Source organism: Astatotilapia calliptera, chromosome 12 (genome assembly GCF_900246225.1).
Source record: "Astatotilapia calliptera chromosome 12, fAstCal1.2, whole genome shotgun sequence".
Taxonomy (NCBI): Eukaryota; Metazoa; Chordata; class Actinopteri; order Cichliformes; family Cichlidae; genus Astatotilapia; species Astatotilapia calliptera.
The window spans coordinates 16,786,808-16,798,395 of record NC_039313.1 but is presented as its reverse complement, the minus strand read 5'-3'; the positions used below and the strand labels follow the sequence as shown (position 1 = coordinate 16,798,395).

Genomic DNA, 11,588 nt, shown 5'->3' with positions numbered 1-11,588 from the left:
TGAAAAACATTACACCCAGGTAACCTGCAGTGTTGAAAACTTTTCCGTCGATGTTTGCTACCCTACAATCCGTCCTGCTCTGTAGTAAAATCAGCGACATTTGACCGTCCTGTTGCTCCCATTGAAATTTTTATATAGCCTATTTAAAATCTAAAACTTAAAATTGTCCGTAGCCTACTGTTGTTACCACTGTCCTGTTTGAAATGGATACTAACTAGCTAACTGACTGAATGCCCATTAACCTTATAACTCCGTGTGTGTGTGTGTGTGTGTGTGTGTGTGTGTGTGTACAGAGAGACAGCCAGGTTCATAATGGATATAAGGAAGGTTTTTCAAAAAAAGGAGCCACATTCAGGTAAAAATGATCTGTCAATCAAGAATAATGTTGGATCAGTGTTTTATTAGATGTTCATGTGGTTTGGTTATTTGCCTTTTGGTTGAAAGTACACTGAGAGAGGACTTTTTGTTAGTGAGCTTAATAGTGTTTTTTTTTTTCATATTGATGTAATTTTTCATCTAATTGAATCTATTTGTGTATGATTGTCAGTCCAAAAAGGGAGAGAGGAAAGAGGGGAATGTGAGGAGAAAGTACAAGGTCATGACCTTCCTGCAGGAAGAACCAGGTAAGAAAACAGACAGGGAACAGTGACAGGCACAACAGAAACTGTTAAACTGACAGTTTAAAGAGAAAAAGCCTGATTTTACTCACACAATCTGGAAGTTGTGTCCTCCCTATATTAAAGCTGCTATACAGAATTTGCAAAACAAACTGGGTTGAAACATTTTTGACCCTCTTTAACAACATTCCAACATAACATTATAATTGATTGGGGAGATTAAAATTAATGATATATTTTTATGTGGTTCAGCCTAGGGCTGCACGATTAATCGTTAGAAAATCGCAATCTCGATTCATACTTATGTGCGATCTCATTTCCAAATTACAATGATTTAAAAAAAACAAAAAAAAAAACGACGACGACAATTGTACCGCATTTTGATCCGGGACGTACTCTGCATGAAAACAAGCGCTCACTCTTCCTGCTCAACAAATGACAAGGGCGGAGCCTTATACCACGTATTACAGAAGCTGTGCCGTGTGATACTAAAATTAGCAGGGAAAAAACAACGGAGAGCACGTCAGGGATGACAAGAAAGTGACAGGAGAAAATCCGTTCCGGTCAACCACCCAAACACCAATAACGGGAACCTTATACAGCGCTTCCCTATACCCGTCAAACTCAAAGAAATTACAGAGGCTATCACTTATCACCTGACCAAAGATATGGCTCCCATCAACACTGTGCAAAGCGAGGGATTTAGGAAAATGATCAACACCCTAGACAAACGCTACACAGTGCCGTCCTGCAACTATTTTTCTATTGTTGCACTACCTGCTCTATACACGCAGCGTCGAGCAACGGTGGAGACGGAATTTCAAGCAGTACAACATTTTGCGGCAACAACAAAACGTAAGACATTTGTTGTTTTTATGTTTATTTATTGTTTTTATGTTCAGTCTCAACTGTTACGAAGTTGATGTGCAGTTAATAAGTGCAATAAATATTTATACTGGAAAAGAAAATTGTGAGAGAATCGTGATCTCAATTCTAAGCCAAAAAATCGTGATTCTCATTTTATGCAAAATTGTGCAGCCCTAGTTCAGCCACAACTCTACTAAAACCTCAGCCAGTAATAGGTAGGCCAACTTTTGCCAATTATGCCAGAGATTTTATACCTGCAAACTGAGATTACATTACAACGCCTGGAACAGCCAAGGCATGGCCTCATCTCGAATGCATTGCAAGTGAGATCGTTCCACTTCAAAGCTGTGATGTTGGTCTGCTGATTGGGTACAACTGCCCCCAAGCATTTTTTCCTCATGAGGTTGTGTCTGGAAAGGAAAATCAGCCGTTCGCACAAAGAATTGATCTGGGATGGAGTATTGTAGGTTATGGCAATCCATGTCTCAATTATGGAGATGCCTTTGGAGTAAGTCACCAAGTCATTGTGAAGTAAGTAATGCCTGACATTCAGCCCTCTTCAAACCTCACCAACAAGGTTCACTATGTCTACAGAACTCAAATAAAGGAAATGACCTCTCCCACAGAGGTCCAAAAGATGTTGGAGTCTGACTTTGTTGAGAAAGCACCAGAAGATACAAAGGTCTCTCAAGAAGATCTCAAATTTCTAACAAAGATGAAGACTGGCATTAGTCAAGGCATGTGCTATTCATCATCTCAAATGTTTAGAAAAAAACCTCAAGAGGAACAAGCAGAACTACATGGACTATAAGAAATTCATGGATGAGATCCTAGCCCATGGAGATGCCGAAAAGGTCCCAGAGCAACACATTGACAAAACACCAGTTTGGTACATCCCACACCATGGCGTGTATCATCCACAAAAACCCGGAAAGATTTGTGTCGTCTTCGATGCCTCTGCCAAGTTCCAAATGACCATCTCCTGACTGGTCCAGAGCTAACAAACACCTTGCTCGGAGTCTTGTGTCACTTCCGAAGAGGTCCAGTGGCTTTCATGTGTGATATCGAATGCATGTTCCACCAATTCCATGTGCATGCTTGCGACCAAGATTACCTATGGTTCTTGTGGTGGGAGAACGGTAACCTTGAAACTCCATTCACTGTCTATAGGATGAAGGTACACCTATTTGGAGCAGCATCTTCTCCAGGTTGCACCAACTACAGCCTCAAGCATCTTGCAGCTGAAGGAGAAGGAAGTTTTGATGAAGAAACCATTAAGTTCATCAAAACCAACTTCTATGTTGACGATGGACTAGCAAGTGTTGACACTGAAGATCAGGCAATACAGCTTGTTAATGAAGCACGGAAACTCTGCAGCATGTCAAACTTCGGTTGCACAAGTTAATCTCAAACCACACCCAAGTTCTAGCTTCACTTCCGAAGGAAGAATGTGCTGCAGCTGCCAAGGATCTAGACATGGCACTCGGTGAAGTACATATGGAAAGAGCGCTTGGCGTACAATGGTGTGTCGCATCAGATCAATTTCAGTTGAGAGTAGTTGTTAAGGAAAAACCACTCACCTGAAGAGGAGTATTGGCCACAGTCGCCTCTGTGTTCGATCCACTTGGGTTTGTGTCACCTTTCATTCTGCTGTGAAAGCAGATCTTGCAACAAATGTGTCCAGAAAAACTCAGCTGGGATGAGACCTTACCTGACAGTCTTCAACCTCAGTGGGAGTCTTGGTTGCGTGACCTGGGAAACCTTGCAGACGTAAAGGTTCGCAGATGCTACATTCCTTCGAACTTCAAGGCACAGCACTACAAACTTCGAGCAGTAAGCACATCTGGTGAAGTTCAGTGCTCATTGGTGATGGGAAGATCGAGAGTTCCAACAACCAAAGTCACAACTATACCTTGGCTTGAGTTGTCAGTGGCCATTGTTGCTGTGTGCACTGGTGACATGCTGAAAAAGGAATTGGAAATGAAAATTTCAGAAGAAAGGTATTTGACTGACTCAAAGGTGATACTTGGATACCTCAGCAATGAAGCCAGAAGATTTCATGTGTTTGTTGCAAACCGAGTGGAACGCATCAAACAAAGTACAGATTCAACCCAATGGAGTAACTTCCGAAGATAATCCGGCGGACCACGCCTCAAGAGGCATCACAGCAGAACAACTTGTAACATCAAACTGGTTCAAAGGCCCAGACCTCCTTTGGCAGAAAGTCATACCCAGTTGTGAAATTAAGGTGGGAGAGTTATCAACCAGTGACGCAGAGGTTAAGAAGGTTCAAGTTCACAAGATACAAGTGGAGGAACAAGGGTCTCTGTTAGATAACCTACACAAGTTTACCGACTGGTGGAGAATGATTAAGGCAGTTGCTAGACTCAAGCGCTATGTGAAAGAAGCAAAAGTTCACTAGAGTAGATCACACGACATCAGTAACCTACAAGAAAGAAAGGAAGCAGCGTTAACAATCATAAAGATGGTTCAAGAAACAGCCTTTGCTCAGGAAATAAAAACCTTGCAACATCACGATGGGATGCAGTTCAAAGACAAGGTTAACAAATTACACAAGTTATGCCCATTCCTTGATGACCAAGACATTCTTGGGGTAGGCGGACGTTTAACACATGCAGCTTTGCATCCCAATGTCAAGCATCCTGCAATCCTGCCAAGAGACAGTCACGTGTCAGCATTACTGGTCAAACATTACCACGAGAAGACATACCATCAAGGACAAGGCATCACCACGAACGAACTTCGAGCTAACGGATTCTGGATTCTTGGATGCAGCAAGATTGTGTCATTTTACATCTATAAATGTGTAAAATGCAGAAGGTTCAGAAGGCACACAGAGCAGCAGAAGATGGTAGACCTCCCAGAGGATCGGATGGAGACAACACCGCCATTCACCTACTGCGGGATGGACTGCTTCGGTCCTTTTTATGTAAAAGAAGGCTACAAGGAGCTAAAGCGTTATGGCTTGCTAATCACTTGCATGTGCTCCAGAGCAGTGCATCTTGAAATGCTTGACGACCTCTCTACGGATTCCCTCATCAAGTCCTTACGTCCGTTCATAGCCATTAGATTAAGCCATAGGTACAGATAAGATGCGATCAAGGCACGAATTTTGTCAGCACTAGAAATGAGTATATTTAAGCTTTTAAGGAGATGGATCAAGCCAAGATAGGGAAACTGGACTGCGAGTTTCTCATGAACACCCCAGCATCTAGTCACATGGGTGGTGTCTGGGAAAGACAAATTCGCACCATAAGAAGTGTTCTCATTCTGGAAAAATCAGCCAGACAACTCTTCCTTAGAGCTCCTCTCTAAGGACATTCCTGTATGAAGTCATGGCAGTGATTAATAGCAGACCATTGACTACTGACCAGCTATGTGATCCATCAAACCCAGAACCTTTAACACCGAACCACATACTAACCATGAAGTCCACAATCATCTCCCCACCTCCAGGACGGTTTGTGAAGGAAGATCTTTATCTCCGTAAGAGGTGGCGTCGTGTTCAACTACTCGCCAACACTTTCTGGACAAGGTGGAAAAAAGAGTATTTGTTAAATCTTCAAGGCAGACAGAAGTGGACCAAAGAGCACAGAAATGCTAAGATCAATGAACATCTCAGGCCCTCCAAGGTTTGGAGGCCTATCTCCACCCACCACCACTTCCCCTGCCAGTGGCGGACTCCCTCAGGTGTCGGTGCGTTGGTGGTTCTTTGTGTCTGGGGGTGGGCGTCTGGGTACACACCGGCTCACTCCTTGGCGGCCGCTTATCGGGGCCTGGAGCCTGGGGCTCGCTCGGGCCACTTCGGAGGTGGGGTGCCCCCGGCCTCTCGGCCTGGGGCTCGGTCACTCAGGCACAGCTGGCTGCCGGCGGAGCTCATGGGCGCGTCACTGCAACTCCCCCTGGCTTCTGCTCCGCGGCTGCTGAGTGAGCCCTCATCTGGGACTCTCCTCAGCTCTTACTGGGACAGTGGCGCGGCTGCCCCTCTGTTGGTCTTCCTTGGTCTCTTGTGTTCTGGGGGCCTCTGGATGTCTGGAGTTTTGATCTCCTCCATACCTGCTTCATACCTTGGAGGACGGGGCTGTGGCCCCCCCACACTCCCTAGCAGATCGTTACATGGAGAAACCTTTGGAATGCAAGCATGCTGATCCACACAGGTATGCACACAGGTGTACACACGGGTATTCAGACGCGGACTACAGCTTTCTTGGCTGCTGCCTCAAAGCACATTGTGCGCTGTCTATCTTGCGTGCTGCACAATATCGTTTATTATTTAGTATCTACTGATATCTACTGCTAGCTAGTTTATTGTGATGGTGCCGTTTTTGTTTTTTTTTTTATTATGTTGCTCTTTGTTGTTTGCTCTCTCTTCTGTTTTTTTTCTCCATACAGGTGACCCAGGTGTTTTTTTTTTGTTTTTTTTTTTGTTTCTTCCCCCCCTTCTCACCGTCTCGTCTCCCCTTTGGTTTTCTTTCTCTCCCTCTCTTTCTTTCATTCTTTCTCCCTGTCCTATCCCCCAGTCATGTCTGTCCCGTTTGTAGCAACTGAAAATAAAATAAATTCATAATTATAATAAAGGTCAATCAAATGGACCAATATGGCAAGGCCATGATGATCCACTTGGTAAAATAAATCCGCTTGGCATCTTTCTTGGCCTTAAGACAACAATTCTGATGGCTAAAGATCCAAACGGGACACACAAAAAAAAAAAAAAAAAAAAAAAGAGTATTTGTTAAATCTTCAAGGCAGACAGAAGTGGACCAAAGAGCACAGACATGCTAAGATCAATGATCGTCTGAAGGATGAGATAACTCCACGCAACCAGTGGAAGTTGGCAAGGATCATTGAAGTGTACCCTGGAAAGGATGGAAGAGTGACCAAGGTGAAATTGCTGCTGAGTGATCCAACCCTGGATAAAGAATGAAAACGTACCTCCAAACCTGTTCACCTGGAAAGACCCATTCAGAAGACAGTCATTTTGATGGAAGGGGAAGAAGATTCTCCACAGCACTCTGCTTAAATATAATTCATAATAGTTCATTTAAAAGCCATTCATTAGTTCATAGGCAATACTTTATTCTTTAAATCACAAGTGATTGGTGGGAGTGTAACGGTCTTTTGCATTTTATGTTTTGTTGAGCTGTATGTCCAGATTTTGCTCTTCTGCACCCTCTGGTGGTGAAGTATAGAGGGTTCAGTTGTTTGCAGGTTGGATCTCCACCCGGCCACTTTATGCTGGCACACATGGTGTCTGCATGCTGCAGCTCGCGGTCAGCTCCACACATGGAGAAAATATCGTTCAAAAAGAAGAAATAAGTGAGAAAGAAGGCCATAAAGGACTATTTAGCCCCTCCTGGATGTCAGCTCAGGAGGTTTGTGTATTTTAAATGTTTTATTTTCTGTAATTACGGACATTTAATTAATTCATTATGTCAGTCCTGGCGTTCCATACTTAGGTCTGCAGATAAGTTCCTTTTGACAGAGGTGAACAAGCTTTTGTGATCACTGCACCCAAACTCTGGAACAGTCTGCCCCTTCATTTAGGTCTTCCCAACACTCAGCATTTTTAAAACCCAGTTGAAAACACAATTGTACTCTCTAGCTTTCAATTATGACTAGTCTTTTATAGTAATTACTATGTATGTTTACTATGTTATCTCTACTATGTACATCAATTTGGCTCAACCCATGTTGTTTTTCAATGTGCTTATAAATAAATTTTGATTCGATTTTTTTATTTTTTTATTTGATTTTGGCTACACGCCTTGACACACACACAAAGTTACCTTTCTGTTCAGATTGCGTTATGATTATAATTCAGTTAACTCAACAGCTGTTGTGCCTTTCTCCTGATGCTTCAGGTGGAACTGTTTGAAAAGGACATAACGAACATAAAGACAGAACTGAACCATGTCTCTGCTGCTGACAAATCTCCCATCAGCCTCTACGAGTACTTCCACATTTCCCCCATTAAGGTGTGTGCGAATGCAGTTTCTGTCAAACAAATAGTGTCTGAACTGATCTCTGCAATTTCTTTGTTGCCATACTAATGCCTGCTGATGTTTTTGTGTTTTTGTTTTGTCAGCTGCACCTGAGTTTCTCTCTGAGCTCAGGCGGAGAGGATGGCTTGACACAGAAGAGAGATCGGAACTGAACCCTGTGCAGTTGCTCAATTTGTTGCTGAAGAGTATCAGCTCACTGACGTGCAGGATGTTGTCTTCAAGTATGAATACAGAAAAAGGCTCAAATAGACAGCATGCATGTGCCATCCATTAGCATTAAATTACTTCCATGTGACTTGTTCTTGGTGATTCCAACCCTGCTTCTTGGCTGAATGTGACATTTATTTCAGGCTGGCCTTTTTTGAATTGACCTACCAGTTCTACACCACTCAGCAGCTCCAGTGGGAGGTCCTCAGACATTATTCTAAGCAGGTAATACATACAAGCACAATGAAACCAGACAAGTGGCAATTTGTCTTGTCTTCTTTTGTTTTGATATTTTGATTTTCCACCTATGTGTATCTCAAGGCTATTAAGCAGATGTATGTGCTGGTGCTGGGCCTCGATGTTCTTGGAAACCCATTTGGACTGATCAGAGGATTGTCAGAAGGGGTGGAGGATTTCTTTTATGAGCCCTATCAGGTAATGATATCCAATAAAATTATTGACAAGTTCAACTGGGTCTTTTAGCTTTGAAGTGCGTTATAAAACCTGTGAATAGTTACGTTGTGTAATTTAGAAAATATGGCCACATTGGATTCAGGTTAACATTCACAATAACTGTTCTTTTTTTTTCTTCTAGGGAGCCATCCAGGGCCCTGAGGAGTTTGTTGAAGGAATGGCTCTTGGGGTTAAGGCGCTGGTGGGAGGAGCTGTAGGTAAGCATGAAATGGTGTTAAAGGGGTAATACAGAGTCAGCCTTAGCTCAACAGGATCAGGTCAAAACTGCTAAATAATCACTGGAATTTCTAATTCAAAAATTAATTATGTTTAATTTATCTTTTATTTTAAATTTAAGTACAGTGTTGTGCAAAAGTCTTGCACTCATTTCTTTGTATTTTGAAATACAGTATGTACAGCAAAAACAGTTTTTACAATTCTTTATCACATCCTGAACTCTCTTACTCAGCTTCCTTGTCTTCAGGAATAGTTCTCCAGGCTTCTTGAAGGACATTCAAAGCTCTTCCTTAGATGCTGGTTGCCTTTTGTTCTGTTTTCTGTAAAGATGATCCCACACTGCTTCACTTATGTTGAGTCTGAGCACTGCTTCACCTAAGTGGAGGCATGCCTTTTAGACCTGCAACTTCTTTCTTTGTCCCTCCCAACTGTCCAGTTTCCTTCACTTGTTTTCAGCTATTTTATGTCTGTCAAACTGTGTTATCATTGCCATGTTTCATAGATTGAGCAAATCATTTGCTTTTTGTGAGAGGCTGCTGGTAACAAACTGGTTAAAAATAAAATTTAATTGAAAGTGTCCATAATGTGTAGAAACAATAATGATTCATCCCTTTAGCCTGGTGTCATTATATGTTTGACATCAGTGTTAAGAAGTTTATCAGATGTTAAAAATAATCCTGTGAAAATAATGTGAAACTAGATTGAAAATGAGTTAAAAAGCAGTAAATGTCCAACAAAAAACTTAATAAAGCTCGGAGAATTATTGCTCATCACCACATGAAAAAAATAAATAAAAAGAAATGAAGGTCGTTAAAGAGTTTGTACAGCCCTGCACGCTGTCCTCACTTTATCTGCTGTCATTATACACGTTGATTGACTGGGATGGGTTCATGGCTGCTATATAGGGCTGTAATTTGAACAGTGTAATAACTGAGCATTTGTCGTTTTACTGCATGTGTTTTTAATATAGTGTTATATCTGTTAAATTTCAGCATTATATTGCCTTTAACAGTGAACTGTGGCTGTTTCATTACACATCTGAGACTTTTTAGCAACATGTTGGAGCCCTTAAGATTTCAGATTTTCACTGACACAATTTTGACATGAACATTTAAGATATATTAAAAAATATTCTCAGGTAAGAAATCATGTTTGTTATTCAGGCGGTATTGCAGGTGCAGCCTCCAGGATAACAGGTGCCATGGCAAAGGGTGTCCCAGCGATGACAATGGATGAAGAGTACCAGCAGAAGAGACGAGAAGCTATGAACAAACAGCCCAGCGGTCTGAGAGAGGGGCTGACCAGGGGTGGAAAAGGACTGGTGTCTGTATGTAAAACTGTTTGGTTTTTAAGTTGCTCCTCTCTGTTTATCAGCAGGAAACACGCAGTTAATGCAGGATGTAGGAAGTAGTAAGACTAGCAACAACAACACTGCAAACTAGTCTGAAAGAAAATGCACGGCTGTAATGAGTCATTTATTCTGCAGTGTTGTCTTCCTTTTCCCACAGGGATTTGTCAGTGGGATCACAGGGATCGTTACCAAACCTATTAAAGGTAAGATGAGTCTGACCACAAGTATAAACATGTTAGTCCAATAAAATAAGGGCATAAAAAAAAACTACGTGTTCTGTTAGTGTGTTTCCATTGAACACTTGACATTTGGCCGTGAAGATCTTTGAACTTAAGCTGCAGTGTTTGTGTTATTATGCAGGGGCCCAGAAAGAGGGGGCAACGGGCTTTTTTAAAGGTGTTGGAAAAGGTTTGGTTGGTGCAGTAGCTCGACCAACAGGAGGCATTATTGACATGGCCAGCAGCACTTTCCAAGGGATCAAGAGGTACAGTTATTTCTGTCTGTGCTATGTGATTGTGCACTTGCCGCATCAGTGTGTAATCAGATAGGTCCTGTTTGAATTTGTTTATGCCCTGAGTTGTCCTTTGTTTTCATTCATTTGTTTTAATCTTCTGCTGTACTTCTTGTACTTGACTCTCTATTAACAGCGTTACATTCAAATTAAATTGTAACTAATGTAAAGATTTGACTTCATACCTCTCACATGCAGTACCTTCATTGCCCACCTGGGGGCTGCAGCCCACAGCTTAACACAGACTGTATAAAACTTGGATGTAGCAGCCCTGGTGTCAGCTGTTGCTTTGTGGAGCCCTGTTTTGAATCCTGGAGATGAGCATTTCCACTGCTGCTGTCTTTGTTTAAAAGTTAAATTTTTCTTTATTATTATTATTATTATTATTATTATTACTTCTGCACTGAACCTCGCCTTCCACTGCAGGAGAGAGTGAAGTCAGTCTTTCATGCCAAAGAGTTTGGGAAGATAATAAACTTCAAAACTCCAGAGATAGCCAAAGTAAGTTTGCAATTTGGACTCAAGCTGATATTTCCTTTCAGTCGGGATACACGACTAGTGAAAATAATTAATTCTAACTTTGGGTCATTATTTATTTTCAGTGGGTTCTCACCAAATTGGAGGATGCAAGAGAGAGTTTACCCAAGTACTGACTCTGAAGATTGAGAAATGCTAAACACACGAGCTCTGTGTGTGCCAGTGCCTTTTTTTCTTTACTGCATGCTACCAAAAATATTTTTGCCTACCGTAGCTTTAGAGATTGAGTTTAACTTTCATTTCTGGATGTAAAGGAGGATTTGGGTGTAGAAATGTCAATCTTAACAGCGACTGATAGGGGGGGGGGAAAAAATCCCTCGAGTATCACTGAGGCCAAATTAACTGTAATTGTTGTAGCACATTTAATGTTGCACACTGTTTCTTTTACTGGATTATATAAAAGGCATGCTAATATGAATTAGTATGGCTTTATAGTACACATAATTCAAAAAATGTGCATCCTTAAAGTTCTTCTTTTTCCTATTTTTTTTATACATTGCAGAATAAAGACTGTTGAGTGTGTGAGTCAGAGATGCATGCTATTTTTATACTGTACTTACATGCATCAGTTTGCTGTATATGACCTAATATGATGTCTATCTGTATATATCCATCCTCGCATCAGACTTTATGAGGAGCTTGCAGTATGAAATTTTGTGATTTTTATGTTTTTATACCACACATATGCAATGCCAAACATGGTCTTGGGCGCATCACGGTTTAATATTACTAAATACTTTCTGCTGCCATTAACGTAGTTTTGTTTTCGGGGAACGAAATATTCA

At 41.5% G+C, this 11,588-nt stretch overlaps 1 protein-coding gene across 2 annotated transcripts; it reads left to right on the top strand.

The window, feature by feature from the left end:
- The first annotated feature begins 604 nt into the window (after nt 1-604).
- Nucleotides 605-11,569, top strand: LOC113033515 (vacuolar protein sorting-associated protein 13A-like). 2 transcript variants are annotated; one of them, XR_003274038.1, is made up of 11 exons: nt 605-623; nt 7,367-7,480; nt 7,591-7,728; nt 7,858-7,939; nt 8,036-8,149; nt 8,310-8,385; nt 9,568-9,731; nt 9,913-9,958; nt 10,116-10,239; nt 10,693-10,767; nt 10,869-11,569. XR_003274038.1 is itself a non-coding variant. In XM_026187387.1 (10 exons), the coding sequence occupies exons 5-10, from the start codon at nt 8,048-8,050 to the stop codon at nt 10,517-10,519; spliced, it is 567 nt and encodes a 188-aa protein (XP_026043172.1). In that variant the 5' UTR covers nt 605-623; nt 7,367-7,480; nt 7,591-7,728; nt 7,858-7,939; nt 8,036-8,047; the 3' UTR covers nt 10,520-10,618. The 2 variants fall into 2 exon arrangements, 1 of the variants encoding a protein (XP_026043172.1); XM_026187387.1 differs by lacking the exons at nt 10,693-10,767; nt 10,869-11,569 and adding an exon at nt 10,465-10,618.
- Nucleotides 11,570-11,588: the final 19 nt, after the last annotated feature.

What these genes read in the sequence shown, in the direction of transcription:
- LOC113033515 (XM_026187387.1), top strand. Translation starts at nt 8,048, where the DNA reads ATGTATGTGCTGGTGCTGGGCCTCGATGTTCTTGGAAACCCATTTGGA. An exon ending in GCTGGTGGGAGGAGCTGTAG is followed by an intron (nt 8,386 to 9,567) that starts GTAAGCATGAAA and finishes TTTGTTATTCAG; the next exon opens with GCGGTATTGCAGGTGCAGCC. An exon ending in ACTTTCCAAGGGATCAAGAG is followed by an intron (nt 10,240 to 10,464) that starts GTACAGTTATTT and finishes TCTCACATGCAG; the next exon opens with TACCTTCATTGCCCACCTGG.